The sequence below is a fragment of the Hippocampus bargibanti genome, linkage group LG15 (genome assembly GCF_051943395.1).
Source record: "Hippocampus bargibanti isolate YZ-2025 linkage group LG15, ASM5194339v1, whole genome shotgun sequence".
Taxonomy (NCBI): Eukaryota; Metazoa; Chordata; class Actinopteri; order Syngnathiformes; family Syngnathidae; genus Hippocampus; species Hippocampus bargibanti.
Genome location: NC_142748.1, coordinates 10,744,397 through 10,764,168, shown reverse-complemented (window position 1 = coordinate 10,764,168; position 19,772 = coordinate 10,744,397). Strand labels below are relative to the sequence as shown.

Genomic DNA, 19,772 nt, shown 5'->3' with positions numbered 1-19,772 from the left:
TTTTCTTCTTCTTTCCCCCGCTAACAGTTTCCAGCCGGAAATGCATGGTCGCTAAAGCATCTGAAAAACCGGAGAGGAGACGTGTCTGCACAATGAACTTTTCAATGCCAGTTGTGTTTTTGTGAATATTGGCTAAGGATTCTTTGTATGGGCCTATTTTTTTATAATAAACTCGAATAATTTCAACTCCAGACTCTATCACGTTCATAACGTGTTCACTGTCACAATCAGACTTGGTTGCGTGTTAAAAACGGGCAAAAAGCAGCGTAAATTGGTGGTTTGAGATTGAAAGAGTAATAGTTTCCCTTTTTAGGCACTGCAAAATGCATGCTTCCTTGTGTGAATCACGCTCCTTTTATATTTACTGTATGTAGTGGATGTAGATATTATTATTATTAATAATGATAATAAAAAAATAATCGTATTATATTACCTTTGCATCGTCAATCTTGATCAGGTGTCCCTCCCACCCCCGGCATCGTCATCTCCCACCGCTTGTGTTTCTGGCCCGGATGGAGGAGATGGAGAAGGAGGGCGGGGCGTCGGGGCAAGAGGAGAGGATGCAGAAGGACCCGGATGCTGATGCGAATGATGCGAAACAAGAGAGGGAGAAGAAAAAAAGAGCGATTTACGGCAAGAAAAGCCAAGGCGGAGTAATACAAACGGGGCCCGGTAACCCACCGAGAGCTAAGGGGGTACCCCCGAGGATGGGGTCGCGCTAAACACTTATTATTTTTTTGTGTGCACCTGCTTGGGAAAAGATGCTGCTGTGATATGGTTTGCCTCCTCGCAGGGATGTAGAGCCGAGGGCCGGTCGAAGGGAGGACAGGACTGAACAGGACAAGTCGGGACGGGCGGGGGGAAGGACTTGGAGACGACGCCGGCATCCAACCAACCAACCAACCAAGCGTCGAGAGAATGAAGCCCCCGTCGGAGCCGTGTAGCAAGAAGCGTTTCTCGGTAACCGACGCGTCGAAGCGGCGGGGCTTATTTTGATAGCACCCGAACCGCCGAAGCTAAAGCTACAAACTAGCCTCGCTGCCGTGTGGGACAGCGGCGGCGAGGCTACGTTTAGCATGTCGCTATACCCGTGAGGCCCGACGGCAAGAGAAAGAATAGTCCATCTCAAGATGTGATGCAAAGAAGCTAACGTTCCCTTCTTGTATTGATTACTTTGACACGTTTATTGCTTCTATTCAGCACGAATGACCGGTTTGCTCAATCCTGCCCCAAAATAACAAGAATCACTAAGGAGTCCGGTTTAAATGGAGGCTTTGATGGACTCCCCTCCCTGCTTTTTGAGTGTCTTGAAATGCAATGGCTACATTTGCCACAATAACACCCGTTTAGGCTGCAGAGTCGTACAGTTATTGCAATAATCGCAGCGCTAGTAGTTCATTGTTCCTCAAGTAACGGCAGAATGAGTAAGGAACTGTCTTTGAGTCAGTCCGCTCAATATGTCGGCCCATTTCGGCTGGAAAAAACACTGGGAAAGGGCCAAACGGGTGAGTAGAAAGCAAAATGGAAGGTCCCACGTTGCAATTTGACGTTGACTAACGTCCGTCCGTCTTTTAGGACTGGTCAAGCTCGGCGTCCACTGCATCACGGGTCAGAAGGTGGCCATCAAAATCGTCAATCGGGAGAAGCTGTCCGAGTCGGTGCTAATGAAGGTACGCTAACTTTTTCGTCCATTCCAAAACTCTCGTCGCCGTTGGAAGTCACGTCTGCAGAGCGAATGTGAGCGGGAGAGGTTGTGAGCGTTTTTCGCTCCCAACAGGTGGAGAGGGAGATCGCCATCCTGAAACTGATCGAGCATCCACACGTGTTGAAGCTGCACGACGTATACGAGAACAACAAGTACTTGTGAGTTGCGCAATTTGCCTTCATTTCGGAGACGTTGGTGAGCTCAGATCTCTGTTCCTCCACAGATACTTGATCTTGGAGCACGTATCTGGGGGAGAGCTCTTCGACTACCTGGTCAAGAAAGGCCGTTTGACTCCCAAAGAAGCCAGAAAGTTCTTCAGGCAGATCATTTCCGCTTTGGATTTCTGCCACAGTCACTCCATCTGGTCGGTTCTGACATTCGAAGCGCTCGGAGTCATTTGAGGCCGTTATTTCGCTCGCCAAACCTCCCTTCTGCCTTTGATGCAGCCACAGGGACCTGAAGCCGGAGAACCTGCTGCTAGATGAGAAGAACAACATCCGTATCGCTGATTTTGGTATGGCGTCACTCCAAGTGGGTGACAGCCTACTGGAGACCAGCTGCGGGTCAGTACCATCAATTTCACAGTTTCATTTGAAAGACTCGCTACATCCGCATAACGTACGATCGTATCATGATTTGATTTCAGATCACCACATTACGCCTGCCCGGAGGTCATACGGGTAAGTCGCCGCGCCGACGTTTGATGAGCCGAGTGCCGTTTGTTCGTTTTTTGTTTTCACCGTCGGTGTTGGCTTTCCTGGATTCCGCTTCTTGGTAGGGGGAGAAATACGATGGAAGGAGAGCAGATGTGTGGAGCTGCGGGGTCATTCTTTTTGCTCTGCTCGTGGTAAATACACAAGGATGGCCTTTTATTTTGGCGGGGGTGTGATACCCGCCACTCATTGACTTTGGATTTTTGCCAGGGCGCCCTGCCGTTCGACCACGACAATTTACGCCAGCTCCTGGAAAAAGTGAAGAGCGGCGTGTTCCACATGCCGCATTTCATCCCCCCGGATTGTCAGTCCCTGCTGAAGGGCATGATTGAAGTCAACCCTGAAAAGCGTCTTACGGTACATTTTTGCTCTCTTGCCGACTGCCACGTTTTCTAGATTGGCTCAGAAAACAAAAAAACATACCGACGGAAGAGTTTCATGTTTTTTCACTTCCAGTTTTCCACTTGCGATGTTTCAAATCCACTTTTTACATGAGAAAAGCTCACTTTTCTGGCTATCTAGCTGGATACCTAGCTAGCTATCTATTTGCGATCTATTAGCTGTCTAGCTAGCTGGCTGCCTCTCTAACCTATCGAGCTATCTATCTATTAGCTATCTATCTGACTGGCTTGCTATTAGCAATGTATTAGCTAGCTTTCTATCTATTTGGGTTATTCTGGGTTGAGTGAACGCTGACGCGTGTGGCGGCCGCTGCTCACTCACAGAAAAACTTATCCTGTGATTGTAAAGTGACCTTGGGAGTTTTGAAAGGCGCTTATTATTTTTACTTATCCAAGACTGTGTAGCAACCTTACTTCCTGTCTCTTCTGCAGCTGGAGACCATTCAGAAACACGCCTGGTATTTGTGAGTACATTGGTCTGCGGGGGACGACGCCGTGTTGGATTTGATCACATTTCTGATCCGTACTTTTGCGTTTTCAGGGGTGGGCGGAACGAGCCTTGTCCCGAGCAGCCTCTTCCCAGGAGAGTGTGCGTGAGGAGAATTTCGTCCCTGACGGAGCTGGACCCGGACGTCTTGGACAGCATGCACTCGCTGGGCTGTTTCAGAGACCGCGTCAAGCTCACGCGAGATTTGCAATGTGAAGAGTAAGCCTTTTTTTTGTTTGTTTATTTCCACTAAATCATCATCATGATGATGATGATGATGATAATTGACATTTCACTGCCGGGTTTTGATTTTGTCCTCTGTCCGTTCAGGGAAAACCAGGAAAAGATGATTTATTACCTGCTGTTGGACAGGAAGGAGCGCTACCCCAGCTACGAGGACGAGGACTTGCCTCAGCGCAATGACGCCGGTCAGTCTTTAGGTGGCAGTGTTAGCTCTTCACTCAAAGAAGGCCGCAGTTGAAGTGTCACAAAAGGTCGCGAGCTCAACTCCCACTTTCTGCAGATCCTCCCCGGAAGCGCGTGGACTCGCCCATGCTGACGCGTCACGGTCGCTGCCGTCCCGAGAGGAAGAGCTTGGAGGTGCTGAGCGTGACGGAACAGGGCTCTCCCACGCCGCCTCGCCGCGCTCTGGACGCCGCGCACAGCCAGAGGTGCGTACGCTCCAACGTTCTCGCTTGGGCCGGTCCGTCTGATTGCCACGTGAATTTTGCCGAGTGCAGTTTTTGCTCCTTTGTTAGGTCTCGCTCAGTGAGCGGCGCTTCCACGGGTCTGTCTTCCAGCCCCCTCAGTAGTCCCAGGGTAAGTTTCACCGTGAGTGCACAATCGCCATGCCTAGTTTTCCTTTGTTTTAGGAAGAAAAACAGAAAATCGGTGCTTTGTTTGCACAAGGCCCGATTGATGTTTGATAAAATCTCAGTCACGACCCACCAGCCATAAATCCCTCCCATAAGCATCCTTTTCTCCATCTCCTCTAATCATGATTGTTTTTTTTTGGGGGGGGGGGCTAAATCAAGCTCCTCAGAGTCCACCTCACGCGGCAGGTTTGTGAGCCATTTTCACTTTTCTGCTGTCCTCGTGCCGCTTTGCGTCCACGTCCTGCATGAGGCGGCCGTGCGCGGACGTGAATGTCAATCACAATCATTGCGCTTGCGTGCGGTCGCTCTTGCCTCTCGCAAGATGGCGTCCGTCGTCACCAAGCATGATCTTCATTTCCATCCTTGTTTCTCCATTGTTCCATCCCTTCTCTTTCTTGTTTTTCCCCATCCGCCCCACCAGTCCTACCAAAGCCCCATTTTCACTTTCAGCCAATCAGACGTCACCTCCGCCGCTTCCCCCCAAACAAAGGAGCCCAAACAGGGACGCGCCGCCACGCCTGGCCCGGCGCGGGGTCACGACAGGCCCAAAGCGGCCCCCCATGCCAAGACCCAGACCCTGCCGGCCAAGGGAGCGTCCGAACGGCTTCACCTGCAGCCTGTCAAATCGCTGCCCCCGCAGCGGCCGTCCTCCCCCCGTTTCTTCTTCCCTCCGCCCCCCGTGAGCAAGAGCCCGTACCCAAACTCTACCCGCTGTGTGCCGCAGGTGACCCCCCAGGGCTCTCCGTTGCCCACGCCCTCGGGCACCCCCGTCCACCACCCTCAGCACCTTTCCTCCACCCCGCCCTCCTCCTCCTCGTCCTCCTCGTCCTCGCGGGCCGAGGGAGGGGGCGGGGCGGGCTCCCTGTCGCTCACCCCGCCCTCCAGCCCCGGAGGGGGAAGCGGGATGGCGGCCAGCGGCTCCGCCCACTGGAGAACTCGCCTGAATTCTTTCAAGAACAACCTGCTGGGCTCGCCTCGGTTCCATCGGCGCAAACTGCAAGGTGAGCGAGCGAGCGAGCGTCTCGGGATTCGCCGTCTCAAATGGAGTTGACGGCGGGACGGAATGTGGCGGACTTAGCGAACGATGTTCTCTTTTAGTGCCCGCGTCGGAGGACATGTCCAGTTTAACCCCGGAATCCAGCCCGGAGTAAGTCCCGCTCACAAACGACCCAGTCAAATCCGAAGGCCTGCCTCTTGACTCTCTGGCTTTTGCGTCGTGGCAGGCTGGCCAAAAAGTCGTGGTTTGGCAACTTCATGGGCCTGGAGAAAGAGGAGCAGATCTTCGTGGTGATCAGAGACAAACCTCTGAGCTCGGTCAAAGCCGACATCGTCCACGCCTTCCTGTCTGTAAGTACGCCGCCCTGCCACTCGAAGGTGGTGGGCGTGTTCAAACTCAGACTCTCTTGAGGTTTCCATTCGACCTTTGCTTCGGGTCGTGGCTCACTCTTTGTCTGAGGTACGCTGCAGTTCACTATATTCCAGCGCCATTGTTTCTGTCCAGTGAAGCGAGCGCACTCTGTACTCGCAGTCGTCTATCGTTGCCTTTTTGTGAAGTACGTCATGGTTTTTCGTGGGATTTTCTAAGCTGTGCAGTTTATGATGACGTATTACGCACGTTTCCCTCCATGCCGGTTCTTGAAATTTCCCAATACGACAACGAGAAACGGGGCAAAAACATTGATTGAAGTTTACGCTCTTTTTGCTAACACTACAGTTTATAAAGGTCAGTAAGTTGTATTTTTATAACTCGTAGAAGTGGTAGAATATCTATTTTTCTCCATAACTGCCAAGTTTCAAGCAAAAAGAAGCATTAGCATGTATATTTCTAGAGCTGGCAATTTTCTTTCCTAGTATTCAGTGACAGCCATTTTGGATTTCTGACGAAAATCTGCCTGCATTCCATCGTTGATATTTGCTCATTTATATTTGGAATCTTTTCTGTTCTTGTTTAGAATTTCAAAAGCTTTCCAATGGCACCTTCTCATTAAGAACTGCCAAAAATTAAGAAAGTTATGATAGTTTAAACTGTAATAAAGAACTCGGTCACAGATTTTCATTGTATTAACTGTGTCATTATAGGCAGAAAATCCCCTCCTAAAAAGGCCATTATTTCCTTATTTGTGATAGAACAATAATCTCTACATCATTTGAAATTATACTATTAGAAAATGTGTGATGAATTATGATTGAAAATTTGTGTCACATCCCTACGTTTGTCTCCTGTCCACACCTTGGCCCTCACCTTTTGTCTGCCCCCGCCCGCACTCTCTCACGTCGGCTCCTCTCCCGCCTCGTAAGTCTGTGGGTCTCTCGGCTTCTTCTCTGTCTCCCCCTCGCGCAGATCCCGTCGCTCAGTCACAGCGTCATCTCGCAGACAAGTTTCAGGGCCGAATACAAGTCCTGCGCCGGTCCTTCCGTCTTCCAGAAGCCCGTCAAGTTTCAGGTGGATATCGCCTTCTCCGAGGGCGAGAAGGAACGGAACAGGGAGAGGCCCGAGAGGCCCGAGAGGCCCGACAGGGACGCCAGGAGGGAGACGGGCATCTACAGCGTGACCTTCACCCTCATATCAGGCGAGTTGGCGTGGCCAGCGAGTTTCTCGCCGGCGACTGACGAATAACCGGCGCCGTTTCCAATGTGGTGTCCGTCCGTCCGTCCGTCCTCAGGTCCGAGTCGCCGCTTCCGACGAGTGGTGGAAACCATTCAAGGCCAACTTCTCAGCTCCCATGATCAAGCCTCGGCGCAAGCCCTATCGGGTCAGACGGACGCCTGGCCAAAAGTTGACTTTTCAAAGCGCCGCGGCTGACTTTCTTTGCCTGCAGATCCCTTCCCGGATGAGAAGAACGGCCGACCCCACCGCACCCCCACCCGGCAAAATTCCAGGCGCTCGGAGGGCGGCGGCGACAGGTGCGAGTGGGGCGAGCGAGCCGACGGCGGCGGCGGCATCGGAGGCAGCGGCGGAGTGTTGCAGCGCAGGGGCTCGGCCAAGGAGAGAACCCGACTTCTGTCCACCAACGGAACCCAATCGCAACCGTAGGTTCGAACCACGTTCAAGCGGCCCGATCTTCTCAGGAAGGCGGCGTCCTCCAAAGTAAGCTACGTCAGTGAATGTGAAAAGTTATTTTTGGAGTTTTCTTTGAGGAGGTGCGGCGGTCGCAGCAAGGACAGCGTATGCGCGGCTGCCTCCTCGCCGCATCCGTTTCTCTTCAAGATGAACTCGCGTCTTTGGACTCCCGATACTCGGAGGGAAATGATTGTTTGATTTTGCCAGAAATAGCAACATAAGTGACTGAAAAGACAAGAAAACAAAACCCGCCGTGTGAATATGTCCACGAAGCTCACTCATCACAGCCCGTTTGTCCCCATCCTGAAAGAGAATGACATTCCTGACCCTGCGACGCCCCCGCGACTTGTGGAATTCCCACAAGACGGAGCCCGTTGATCTGGACTTTGGAAACAGGAAGTTAGCCGATTCTCTCATCTTGCCCCCCCCCTCACCTTACGCGGGCGCTTCTCCAATAGACTCGCTGATGACGCGCATCACCGGTCTTCCGTGCGGCACAACATGCAACAAATGTGCAGGACAGAGTGCTCATTTCTGCTTGTCCTTGACTTGACTTGACCTATTTATTCAAGCACGCGGCCATTTGTTCACCCCTTGAACTTATTTTCACCATTGCTTGTCCGCACGTTCACGTGAACGGTCAACGGCGGCATCGGTTTGTTAGAAATTGAATCCATCGGGCATTTTGCCCATTCCGCCGCCATCGCACACTCCATCTTTTCATTTCCCCGTTTGGTCGTACGAAAAACCGTCGTTCGCTCGCTCACCGCCATCCCATTCATCCATCTTTGTTTTCTCCACGCCACGTTCATTATCATTGACCCGACCGTGGCTAAGATTGTAAGCTATCCGTCCTCCATCCATCAAGGGTCAGTAGAATAAGGTGTTCCAAAAAAAATGTCTGTATGAAAAGTGCACTCTTATAACTATTGCCTGTGATTAAAAAAAAAGAATTAGGATTGAATTGAGGGTCAAAAATAAAAAGCGATCCACCTTCTTGTTATGGTTAACAATAATAAATCCTAAATCTGTGTACGTGGCTACTCGCATTACTAAAAGGCCTGGCCGTTTTGTCCTTCTATGTTGTGCTTAACCCTGTTCAGTGTGTCCTCGCTGACTTTAGGAGAAGGCGCGGTCCAATGTGGTCCAGATCTGGTCAATCCTCGGACACGCAAGAGACAAAAAGGCCCTTACTCAAGTCAGGTGAGTGTTCCATGAATTTCTCCACTGTGAGACTAATAAAGGCAAATCCAATCCAATCCAATGACACCATTGCTGATTTCTGAAGCGCCACAATTCCGTTCTCAGCCACTAGATGACAGATGAGCACATATTTATTATATTTTATTCTCTCTAGGTGGAGGATAAGTACTTGGCGTCAACTGTGGAAAAGAGGTGAAGAAGCGAGTCCAGGCAGGCTGGAGAAAAATGTCAGCTGTGATGTGCGATCGAAGGCTTTCAGCTAGGATGAAAGGAAAAGTGTATCAAACCGTGGTGAGAGCAGCCATCATGTTTGGACTGGAGACGGTGCCATTGAAGAAAAGAAAAGACAGGAAGCAGAGCTGAAGATGTTGAGCTTTTCTTTGGGAGTGACCAGGTTGGGTAGGATCAGGAAGGAGTACATTAGAGGGACAACTCATATTAGAGGCTTTGGAGAGAAAGTCAGAGAGGCCAGACTCAGATGGTTTGGACATGTCCAGAGGAGAGCCAGTGACTATATCGGGAGAAGGATGCTGAGTCTTGAACTGCCAGGCAGGAGACCGAGAGGAGGTTTATGGATGTGGTCAAAGAGGACCTTCGTGGTGATCAGAGGACCAAAATTGATGTGATGGGCCAGATTTCGCCCCTGGGCCTCGACTTGAACACCAGTGCGATACATTGTTGTTGTTTTTATTTGGGGGGGGGGCTAAAAACGCATTTACGGAGTGCAAGCCGCAGTTTACCTCAAACAAAAATGGCGCCCGCTAGTGTTGGACGACTTCCATCACGCCTTGGACGTTTTCCCCGTTGCTTCTTGTCCATCTTCAACACAAAAACAAAACCATTTCATGTGTGTGTGTGTGTGCGTGCTGAACAGAAAGCAACAGATGTGTGGTCGGCGTATTAATATGATGAGAGGAGGGGGGGGGGGGGGGGGGCAGGATTAAGTCCCAATGTTGCTTTAGCGATTTGCCAAAAGGGGCTTTAGCTTTGATGCAAACGGGCACGACGAGCGAGTCCGCCAGTCGCGTCGATGGAATGACAACCATCTGAGCTGCAACATAGCGGACGCTGGGGACACCGCGACGACAAAAGAGGGCATCGTACACCCAAGGTAAGATGCTTTTGGTTGCTCATGGCTCATTTGTCAAATTGTGCCATCCAAGTTCCTCCTTAGACCTGAAAAACGGACCAAAGGACCTCAGTGAGGGCATCTGGACAACTTCATCCACAAGTCAACTGACTGGTGGTTTAAAATCATCAAGTTTTGGAGATGGAGGGTACCCAAAAGCAGGCAGTGGTGGTGGGGGGGGGGCAGCAAACACAAGGATTAGGGTCAACCATGTCGAGCTGGGAGCTTAGAGATGTTCTCTACTCCTCCGCCGCGGTGCAACAAATGGATGCGAGGGATTACCGCGGCAACGCACATCACTAACTTGCCGTATTTTGCCAGCCGACATGCACCCGGTCAGGAGAGGTTTGGGCTTTCGGGTCCCGAGGGCCGCCGAGCCGCCCCCCAAAGAGGAGGTTGACCACCGCTGGCGCCCCGTCGTGGAGGACCGCGGACGCTCCGAGCATCACGACTACGACCGCGTGAAGGACAAGTTCATGAATGAGCTCGAACGGCTACCCGGTGAGGGGGCTCCGGGGGGGGTCTGGATTGAAACAGGCTCGGTTTTCCTCATGGTTTTGCTTTTTGAAACAGTTCCCATGTGGGCGGCGGGCGCCATCGTGGTGGTGGTCTTGCTGTTGGTGGCCTGCTTGGTCTTCTGCCTTTTCAAAAAATGCTTGGCTAAGAAGAAAAAGCCCAAGAAAGTGAGAGAGAGGAAGACGGGGCGGCGCAGGAAGGCCAAGGAAGGCGAAAGCGACACCGGAGACAAGGTACGGGACCCCGATGGGGGACGGAGGGGTTCCCAACATGAGTGGACCTGAGTGGTCCACCGTGTCCCGCTAGGAAGGCGAGGTGAAGAAGGAAGGCGAGGAAGCCGAGAAAGAGCAGGAAAAATTGGGCAGATTGGAATTCTCTCTGGACTACAACTTCACCGATTCGCAGGTGGGTCACGGAGAACCGCTTCAGGTCCAACAGAACCAGTCCTTGGCCCGCTCATTCTTCTTCTCCTTCGCTCCAAGCTCATCGTGGGAATCCTCCAGGCTCAGGATCTGGCGGCCATGGACATGGGGGGCACCTCCGACCCCTACGTCAAAGTCTTCCTGTTGCCGGACAAAAAGAAGAAATACGAAACCAAAGTTCAGCGCAAGAATTTGTGTCCGGTTTTCAACGAGACTTTCTTCTTCAAGGTGAAACCCAAAGCAGCAGAAGGCCCCAAAATGGACCCGGCGGGTGATCGATTGCGTTCCCTCTAGATCCCCTACGCCGAGTTGGGCGGAAAGACGTTGGTGCTTCAGGTGTTTGATTTCGATCGCTTCTCCAAGCACGACATGATCGGCGACATCAAGATCCCGATGAGCAGCGTGGACTTGGGACAAGCCATCCAACAGTGGCGGGACTTGGAGAGCGTCGAGAAGGAGGAGGTACGTTCACGCCCACCTTCACCTCCGAGGGCGCCTTTCACGCCCGCCCGGCTCCTCTCCACAGGAGAAACTGGGCGACGTCTGCATCTCTCTGAGGTACGTCCCCACGGCCGGAAAACTGACGGTCAACATCATGGAGGCCAAGAATTTGAAGAAAATGGACGTCGGGGGCTTATCGGGTAACGTAGCCGTCCGGCTAACGCTAGCTATTAGCAATATGGCTGGCTGGCTGGCTAGCTATTTGAGTCAGGAAACATATTAGCTATCTAGTTAGCTAGCATTCTATTAGCTAGCTAGCTTTCTATCTTTTTGAGTTATTCCGGGTTGAGTGAACGCTGGCGCATGTGGCCGCCGCTGCTCACCTACAGAACTACTTATCCTGTGACTGGAAACTCATCATCATACATTTCATTATTTCATTTCTAAGTGCCTTTCAAAACTCTGTCACTTTACAGTCACAGGATACATTTTTCTGTGGGTGAGCAGCGGCTGCCACACGCACTAGCGTTCACTCAACCCAGAAGTAACTCAAATAGATAGATAGCTAATAGCTAGGGAATAGATAGCCAATAGCTAGTGACCTTGAGAGTTTTGAAAGGCGCTTAGAAATGAAATGTATTATTATTATTATCTGGCCACTGGGCTGTTTGACCCTTGACCTCTGCTTCCCCCTTCAAGATCCCTACGTGAAGATTGTCCTCCAGCAAAACGGAAAACGGATCAAGAAGAAGAAGACGACGGTGAAGAAAAACACGCTGAATCCGTATTTCAACGAGAGTTTCAGTTTCGAAGTCCCCTTTGAGCAGATCCAGGTAAAATCGAGGGAATAAAATCTATGATGATGATGATTATGATTATTAATCTGGGTCATCAAGAAAGCGCTGGTCCAAAAAAAACGGGAGTGTTTTGCCTTTCCCGGCCGGTTCAGAAAGTGCAGGTGGTGATCACGGTGTACGACTACGACAAACTGGGCAGCAACGACCCCATCGGAAAGACCTTCATGGGTTACGGCGCCACGGGCGTGGGCCTGCGCCACTGGTCCGACATGCTGGCCAATCCCAGGCGCCCGGTGGCCCAGTGGCACACGCTCCTGCCCGAAGAGGAAGTCGACGCCGCCGTCAAAGCTAAACCGCGCTGAAGGAAGCGCTTCTTTTGGTTGTTTTTTGCTCTCTTCCCTGTTATTTTTGCAAATGTTCTCTTGATATACATAATTTGATTCTGATGCCTTTGTTGACGGTTCTGTTTGTTTTCCACGCGGAATATTTCCTTTAGTGTAAGCATAGACGTCAAATACAATTCTTAAAAAATATTTCTATTTTCCGACTTTCTCTTTGACCCTTGAATGTCACTCAAGTTAAAACAAACGTAACGTGGAGAATGTTTTTCGTCGTCGTGATTTAAATGCGAATAAATTTTGTCTTGACTTGCCGCTTAAGAATAGTTTGTTTCCCCTACTTTTTGAACAACTTAGAAATGCGAAACAATATTTCAACAGAAGAATACAAAACGACCATTCGATATTTATAAGGTAGTGGTGTTTGTTACTTCCGGGTTGAGTGAACGTCAACGCGCCTGGCTCACCTGCAGAAAAACTTATCCTGTAACTATAAAGTGACCTTGAGAGTTTATAAAGCACTTATAAACGTAACGTATTATTATTATTATTATTATTAATAAAACACGATGAAACGTTTGACGTCTTAGTGCGCATGTGCACAAAAAAAAAAAAAAAAACACGGCGTCACCGTTGCCAAGCAACGAAAGTACAACATACTCGCACCAGCTTGCAGGCTAACTTGCGTGTTAAAACTCTCTCCGAAACACTCACGGTCGTTTCCGCCGAGGTCCTCCCGGGACACGATGAGCGCCGGGCGGCCGTCAGAAGGCGCGGGCACCGTCAACTGGTGGGGCTTCAGTCCGGCTCGAGATCTCATCAGTGCAGGTGAGCGCCATTGCACCATTGCTTGCAACCACTTCGAAAACCTTCCGACGTGCGTACGGCACTATATTTTGTTCCCTTCTTCGTCTTTGGGTATTTGCAGTACAATAAATTCACTTTAGAGAATAAAAGTCATGAAGAAAAGGAAGAAAAAGGAGCGAGAACGTACGTCTGCAATCAATCGCGTCCAGTTCTCACGAGGAGACGCTTGCTGCGGGAGTGTTGCTCTCAACTCTCGCGAGAACGTGACATTTGTCAAGAGGCAGACGACCAATAACCACTTCCAAAAATCATAGAATACAATTAAATGTGTGAAAATGGTGTGGAATTTTTGGATATATCATTTTATGATAACCTCTAATAAGTAAACAAAGCGTGAGAAAAGTGGTTAGCTTTAGAGGCTTTTTAAAAAATTATAATAAATGGATAAGAATCACGAAAAGTAGAATTATATTCACTATCTTTTTTTTATTTATAGCTAAAATTATTTTATTATAAAATAAAATCATGTTCGGTAAACACCAGTCGTTTCTTCATACCTGTCAACTTGTGTTTTCCCCATATTTTATACGTTTTTTATCATTTCAAGCAATGCACGGCATACTACAACTTTTATACGTAGAAGGGCAGCTCTTAACCAAGGTTACGTGAATGAATGAATGAATGAATGAATGAAGTACTTTATAAATTGAAAATTAAAAAAGTGTTTGTCTGTCTGTCATTTGGAGTGAATACTTTGTGTGGTCGACAGGCCCCGTGAGACACGAAGGCAAAGTCAACGTCTTACTGGTCGGCAGCGGAGACCCCAGACATGTCCTCAAGACATTGTCGGGTCTGCGCGATGAGGACATCCTGAACGTGAGCCAAATGCCGACACACCCCCAGGACGGGGGGAGGGAAGCAAACGCGTGTGTGTGCTCCGCCGCAGGTTTGGTTGTTTGAAAACGGCACGGAGGTGGTCGCCCGACAGATGCTGCTGCTTTACATGGCGCTGACCCCCCACGACAGGATGGGACTCAACGGTGCGCGAGACTTTGGCACGTTGGGGTCAAAGGTGGTCTCTGACGGCGGCGTTTCCGCCCTCTCTTAGAAAAGACGGAGCAGTTCCTGGAGGTGTTTGGCAACAGCTTGATCCGCAGTCAGACGGCCGAGACGCTCAAACGGGCGGCGGCGCAGCTCCTGCGCCACGTCTGCGACCTCCCGGATTCAAACGCGCACCCTTGCCTCAACGTGTCGCTTCTGAAGTTTAAGGAGCGCGACGAGCTCGCCGGGATTTTCAAATCTTGGACGCGCGGCCCTTCCTCGCCCGCTATTTCCGAAGCTTGGGATAATCGGGTCAGGCGGCATCTGGGGTCGCGCTACGACGCCAAGAAAGGCTGCTTTGACTGGGATCTCACCATGAAGCTACATGAAAAGGGGGTACGATCCATCCCCCCCCCCCCATTTGACCCTTCCCCCCCCCCCCAATTGTCTTTTCTTTTTCCATCCTGGCAGTGCGGCGTCATTAACAAGGCTCAGTACATCCAATGGCGGGAATGCGGCTTGGCCTTTGAACTGAGGGAAGGCATCTACCAAGTAAGCAACGCCAGCTTGCTTTCCTCTCGGCTTTTCAAGCGGAGAGGCGAGCGGGTCGCCTTCGGGGGCTACTGGGGGGACATCGTGTCCAGTCCTTACTTGGCCTTCGGGATCGAGACTCAAGACGAGAGCTTGCTCAAGACACAAAATGGCCACCACGTCAAGGTAAAATGGCGCCCGCCATTGTTTTTGGATTCGGCCGGTAAAAGGAGAAATAAGAAAGGGCCGATTGGCGCCGGTGTTTGGACCCGCAGACGGCGCAGGACGTTTCCTTTGCCAACGTGCAGGAGTTGCTGCAATGTCTGTCCAAGAGGCGACAATGCCGCGACAGCCGCCGATCAAGCAGCGAGGAGGAACATCCAGACGCAACTTTTGAGCGCTCGGTGCCAGTCAACGGTCGGTCGCGACAGATGCCAAAAATGTCCTCCATTTTGGATGACATTTTGTCTTTTGCAGACCTAATGCGTCTTCGAGGCGTCTCTGTCAACTTCCTGCCTCTGGATTCCCTCCAGAAGTTGCCGGAAAAAGCCAAATACCGCCATTTTTTCCACATCATCCATTTCTCGGCCAGGTGACGCAAACGAGGGGGATGTCAACGGATAAGTGGACGGCTCGTCCGTCACAAATGTGTCAAGAAGCAATTTCTATGGTCTCAATGATGTTTTTTTGGGGGCCTTCTGAAGCTGCGCGCATCGTTTGGGCCCGAATATCCGGCAGATGGCGGCGCCAGACGCCGTCCTTACGGTGGAGCTGGCCAGGTGATTTTTATCCGGGTGTTGGCGTCACGCCTCGTTCCCATGACGACAATACTTTTTGCCTGCCCTCAGGTTCATCTTGGACCTGACGAAGGAGCAAGAAGCGGCTTTCGCCGAGCGAGTGTCGGGTTTGTGCCTGGAAGCTGGATTCCGACCTTGCTCTGAAGCAAAGATGGACGACAGTCACGTTGTTTTTCAAGCTGGCCAGGACATGTGACGCCATTTTGTACTCGGTCTGCTCTCATAAAAGGGCAAGAAAGCCATCCTGTGTCACCTGTCTCTTTTTATTGTGAGGGTTAATCTGATGCTTTTTTTCTTGCAAAGAGCCAATTTTTGGCCCATTTCGTGGTTAGATTCTTCGTTTTTGGGTGTTGACTCACTTCCAGCGTCCTCCGACCATCCCCTTCCCGTGGCCCTTTTTGCTGCTCCCAGACAAGAGAAGAAGAAGAAGTTTGAGCATTTTGTCGGCGGGCGGCGCTGGCGCGTGTCGTCGACTCACAACTTTTGAGCGTGCTGGATTCTGTTCAACAGGACGTTGATCTGTCGTCGGCGGCACAAAAAAAAAAGAAGAAAAAAGTCTTTTCAAAAAGGTCGTCCTGCGCTGAAATGTGGTTTTGCTCTTCGTACCTCATACTTTTGCCTCTTCATCTTCTCGGCCAGGTCAAATTTCTCCGACTCCAGCCGGTAGATGCATTGCCACATCTCCCCGGCCCTTTTCCTAAAAATGGACAATGCGCTGAAATATCTTCCGTGGCATCAAATGGGCAAAAACGGAGGGCCGCTCGACAGAACCTGAGGGCGTCCTCTCTCAGGTCGTGGATAGCGAGCGGCTGTTTCCTCTCCGACAACGTCTTCTTCTTGATCTCGCGGGCCGTTTGCGTCTTGCCTCGCCTCTGCTCCGCCTGCGCCCATGGAGAAAACGCCCGCCGTCGGCAAGACTCAACCTGGTTCGTGAATGAAGAGCATGTCTCCGGCGCCGCCCACCTTGGCCAGGAATCCTCCAAAGTGAGCCCCCATGTTGGAGAGCACTTTCTTCTTCTTGGCCTCGTCTTCCGCCCTCTTCTTGGCTTCCTGGTCCTCCTTCCTCTGCCTCTCCTCCTGCGGACGCCAAAAGTTCGGGTTCTCGGACAGGCGCGGGCGAGGCGTGCTTTTTTTTTCTTCTCCAAAGCTCATGCTGGGACGTCACCGCAATTCTGGACTGTCGGTCGCGCTCTTTTTCCGCCCTGACGCGTTGCTGCTCGGCTCTTTCGGCCCGGCGACTCTCCTGAGGTGCGAGAAGAACCTTCTCTGGGATTCTGATGGGATATTTATTTGTCACAAAAAAGTGGATCTTACAATCCTCGATTTGAGTCCGATGAGCTCCTCCTCTTCTTTTTTCCTCTGCTCAAAATGCACGTCAATCAGCGTCTGAAGCTCCAGGAGGTCTTTCTCCATCCGCTTTCGGTGGATGTCCTGACGGTCCAAAAATAATCCGCGTCACTTGATGCCAATTTCTGGCAGTGAAATTGAAGAAAACGAGGCGACCGTACGTCAAAGTCCACTCGTTCGCCTTCTGGGATCTTTGGGGGTGCCAGCTGGGTGGCTAACGGCCTGTGAAACGTTGAGAGGGGCTTTTTCAAGAACTGTGACGTGGCTCACGTGAGGCACACCTGTGCAATACGGGGGGGATACTCACTTGTGCTTGGGCCGTTCTCCTTCCGCGCGTCGGATTGGAAACGGCGCCGGATGTTCATGAGGAAGCAAATAAACATCAACATTTGACAGGAAGCAACAAGTTCCCCACACGGGTTGTTGCTTCTTACCTCCTTCTCCTTGCTCATCTTCGTCTGTGCGGGGGGGAAAAAGGGCCTCAACGGTGACAAAAATGATTGATTTCTTTGATTGGAATTGACGTGACTTACCCCGGTGATGCATTCTGGACAGGAAAGAAACGTAGCCACGGATGCATTTAATTTAAACGTGGACGATCAATCAATTTGTTGGGAAGGCATTAAACTCACCCGTGATCTTCCACATCAGACATTGTCACGTCACACTGAAAAAAGAAATCACAGTGTGACAAAAAAGTCTTTTTTTTTTTTTGTTTGAACAGCTGATGCAAAACGTTTTCAACTCTTTCACTGCCAGACAATGTGCAAAATATGCTTTTGTCATTGTCGCTGGAATTCCAGCACCCACAGAAGGTTGACTTTTCGGACAAGAAAAACAGGCAATGCAGTTTAACAAACCGTTGACTGTCTTATTTCATCAGGGAAAAAAAGTTAATTCCTAAGTTATATAGTTCTGGAGTTATGTGAGCTTGAAATGAGGCCGGCTGTACAAACTACAATAAATATTGTTTTGTATAGCACTTTAACAACAGCTGAATTCCAGGACCCACAGAATATTGAGTTTTGGGACTACATCAACATTCAATACAGCGTTAGAAACCTTAGACTCTCTTCTTTCATCAGGAAAAAAAAGTTAATTCCCAAGTGATATGCTTCTGGAGTTATGTGAGCTTGAAATGGGGGCGCATGTACAAAATACAATCAACACATTGCGCTTCAACAACAGCTGAAGCTGGAACAAACAGCGCTAACATGGACAAAAAGGCAAATGCTGCCCCCTTGTGGAAGGGAAAAAAACTTTGCCAGAGGTCTCACTCACCAGTGCTTTATCGGCACCCAAGCATGAAGACATTTGTGAATGGCAAGCAAATGAGTTCACATTCATCAGCACAGCCATGAAAAGAGTGCAAAATAGGCGTCATTTGGCAGCAACGAACTGTGATGACGTCCATCTTTGTTGAAAGACAAAATGAATAACGTGTGACATTTGTGCGGAAGGATCTCGGAATAGAAGCGAGGTCGCGGATGATTGGCGTCCCCGCCCACCCGGGATAAAAGCGAGCTTTGACGCGGCTCGTCATTCTTGTTTAATTTGATTGACTACAAAGGGAAGGCGCGCAAAGGGGGCTTGGTCGGGAAGCTCTTAATACCCGTCCGTCCACTTTGGTCTCTCAAAATTCAACGCTGATGAAAAGAAAATAAAGAAAACAAAGCCGTCTTTTGCGAGCACATTTTTGATGTCGGCGGCGCTCGGCAAAACAATTACTGAGGCCGTTCGAACCCAAACAACTTTGACAATCGTAGCCTGAACGTGATCTTGTCATCCCCCATCTGATTGCTAGCTTGTAGTAGACGTGCAAATTCGACCGTGACGCCCCTGATCCACTGCTGAAATGGATGCTTTGATCTTCTCCTCTTTCATCTAGAACTGCTTCAATGTCATTACAAAGAGGCTACAGCAAGCCCTAAAGAATGAAGGACTCTCTGTTGTCATATTATTTTTGTTTTTCCCAAGATGGCGGCGCGTGAACACGCAGCGGCTTCCCTCTACTGGCAAATTGGCGTTTTCATGTTTATTATGTTTGTTAAAGGACAACCGACATCAGAAAAACGTTTTTTAGCATCTAAAATAGCCAAAACACACAATATGATATTTTTAGTCAAATGCAAAACACCAATAAAAATGACTTCAAGTGTCCAAAATCTGCAAAAAAAATGAACCCGCAAGCGGCCGGTTTCAGAAGGTCCCGCCCCCTTGTTCGTGATGTCACGCCAAGACGTCTTGCCTTGCTGGAGAATCAAAACAATGGCGTCAGATTCGGAGAAGATGCTTTCTTGTTACTCATCCAGTTATGAATATAATTCAAATAGTTCTGAAGAGGAAAGCATACATGTTTGCAATCGATTAAAGAATTTATTCCGGGCCATTTTGAAGTATCTGGGTGTGGGATATGTAGCACCAAAAAGAGGCAGAACATGGCGACCTCCTGTGAGGAATTAATCAGCCTGTTTTCACAGGCTGATTAATTCCTTCCATGGAGCTTGGACGCCCTCTTCTGGCTCTTTCTGGTGCAGCACGACGTTTTACAGCAAAATGCATTGACGTGATGGAAGGACTGCTACAATGTGTCCTTTTTTCGGTCAGGGACGTTCCTTCAGTGACGTCACGTACAGACTCGTCAAAAACAAGACTTCCGGAATATTCAGCGCGAGTCTTAAAAGGTAAAATAGAGCTCTATGTCATTTCATCTGTGCTGTATGTCATTTATATTAGCATATTTGACAATAAAGCTGACTTTGACTTGATTGATCAGAGGCAAATTACCCCCCCCCCCCCCCACCTTCACTTCATTCTAATAACTTTCAGTTTCAACAGAAAACAGATGGAAAAGATGCACAGCCGGGTGTAAAAGTCACGCTTCTTACCGTTTTGGCGGACGTTGAGGTGTAATCAACGGAGGCGCTTGTGGCTCGGGCTCTTTTATAAAAGTGGGGAGGCGACTCGGAATCAAAATGAGCAAGCGGATTATGGGCGGCTTTTGGGAGATGAAGTCTGGCAGAGTGCCTCGTTGTTGAGCTCACAGCTGAAATGAGAAGACAAAAAAAGACAGGTGGCGATAGCGCACAACATAAGAACCATTTTGTTTGTTTGTTTTTTTTACCTTTGAGCATTTGAATCCCGAGATTGACGCCGTCCAC

The 19,772-nt window shown here is 49.9% G+C and overlaps 4 protein-coding genes and 1 long non-coding RNA gene across 18 annotated transcripts; 3 read left to right on the top strand and 2 right to left on the bottom strand.

Moving 5' to 3' along the window:
* The first annotated feature begins 556 nt into the window (after positions 1-556).
* On the top strand, positions 557-9,555 carry brsk1a (BR serine/threonine kinase 1a). Of its 4 annotated transcripts, XR_016117553.1 has the most exons (20): positions 562-1,505; positions 1,576-1,670; positions 1,778-1,863; positions 1,929-2,069; positions 2,152-2,268; positions 2,352-2,385; positions 2,484-2,552; positions 2,629-2,775; positions 3,252-3,283; positions 3,361-3,525; positions 3,637-3,734; positions 3,830-3,977; positions 4,065-4,125; positions 4,603-5,182; positions 5,280-5,328; positions 5,405-5,528; positions 6,523-6,751; positions 6,845-6,934; positions 7,001-7,269; positions 8,366-9,555. XR_016117553.1 is itself a non-coding variant. In XM_089015538.1 (19 exons), exons 1-18 carry the CDS (start codon positions 1,421-1,423, stop codon positions 6,906-6,908), a joined length of 2,367 nt encoding a protein of 788 aa, XP_088871664.1. In that variant the 5' UTR covers positions 557-1,420; the 3' UTR covers positions 6,909-6,934; positions 7,001-7,141. The 4 variants fall into 4 exon arrangements, 3 of the variants coding, with proteins under 3 accessions (XP_088871664.1, XP_088871662.1, XP_088871665.1); XM_089015538.1 differs by lacking the exon at positions 8,366-9,555 and having other exon boundaries at positions 557-1,505; positions 6,480-6,751; positions 7,001-7,141; XM_089015536.1 differs by lacking the exon at positions 8,366-9,555 and having other exon boundaries at positions 563-1,505; positions 7,001-8,346.
* A 324-nt stretch (positions 9,556-9,879) lies between these two features.
* On the top strand, positions 9,880-12,412 carry LOC148887824 (synaptotagmin-A-like). Its single transcript, XM_089015558.1, has 8 exons — positions 9,880-10,075; positions 10,148-10,323; positions 10,397-10,495; positions 10,573-10,740; positions 10,807-10,974; positions 11,039-11,153; positions 11,653-11,786; positions 11,903-12,412. The coding sequence occupies exons 1-8, from the start codon at positions 9,901-9,903 to the stop codon at positions 12,110-12,112; spliced, it is 1,245 nt and encodes a 414-aa protein (XP_088871684.1). The 5' UTR covers positions 9,880-9,900; the 3' UTR covers positions 12,113-12,412.
* On the bottom strand, positions 10,513-13,125 carry LOC148887823 (uncharacterized). The gene is made up of 3 exons (XR_016117563.1): positions 13,083-13,125; positions 12,803-13,000; positions 10,513-10,653 (listed from the first exon to the last, which is right to left on the bottom strand). It is a non-coding gene; the product is annotated as an uncharacterized LOC148887823 (long non-coding RNA).
* Positions 12,782-15,605, top strand: dnaaf3l (dynein axonemal assembly factor 3 like). 6 transcript variants are annotated; one of them, XM_089015557.1, is made up of 9 exons: positions 12,782-12,916; positions 13,665-13,771; positions 13,842-13,935; positions 14,004-14,332; positions 14,408-14,653; positions 14,743-14,884; positions 14,945-15,059; positions 15,172-15,246; positions 15,316-15,605. In XM_089015557.1, exons 1-9 carry the CDS (start codon positions 12,835-12,837, stop codon positions 15,458-15,460), a joined length of 1,335 nt encoding a protein of 444 aa, XP_088871683.1. In that variant the 5' UTR covers positions 12,782-12,834; the 3' UTR covers positions 15,461-15,605. The 6 variants fall into 6 exon arrangements, with proteins under 6 accessions (XP_088871683.1, XP_088871680.1, XP_088871682.1 ...); XM_089015554.1 differs by having other exon boundaries at positions 14,743-15,059; XM_089015556.1 differs by having other exon boundaries at positions 14,408-14,871; positions 15,316-15,537.
* Positions 15,509-19,758, bottom strand: LOC148887821 (troponin T, slow skeletal muscle-like). 6 transcript variants are annotated; one of them, XM_089015568.1, is made up of 13 exons: positions 19,500-19,758; positions 17,244-17,278; positions 17,145-17,158; positions 17,046-17,069; positions 16,919-16,937; positions 16,773-16,833; positions 16,579-16,695; positions 16,430-16,507; positions 16,228-16,341; positions 16,036-16,145; positions 15,871-15,961; positions 15,743-15,783; positions 15,509-15,665 (listed from the first exon to the last, which is right to left on the bottom strand). In XM_089015568.1, exons 1-13 carry the CDS (start codon positions 19,743-19,745, stop codon positions 15,620-15,622), a joined length of 996 nt encoding a protein of 331 aa, XP_088871694.1. In that variant the 5' UTR covers positions 19,746-19,758; the 3' UTR covers positions 15,509-15,619. The 6 variants fall into 6 exon arrangements, with proteins under 6 accessions (XP_088871694.1, XP_088871695.1, XP_088871693.1 ...); XM_089015569.1 differs by lacking the exon at positions 19,500-19,758 and adding an exon at positions 17,893-17,909; XM_089015567.1 differs by having other exon boundaries at positions 17,046-17,158.
* Positions 19,759-19,772: the final 14 nt, after the last annotated feature.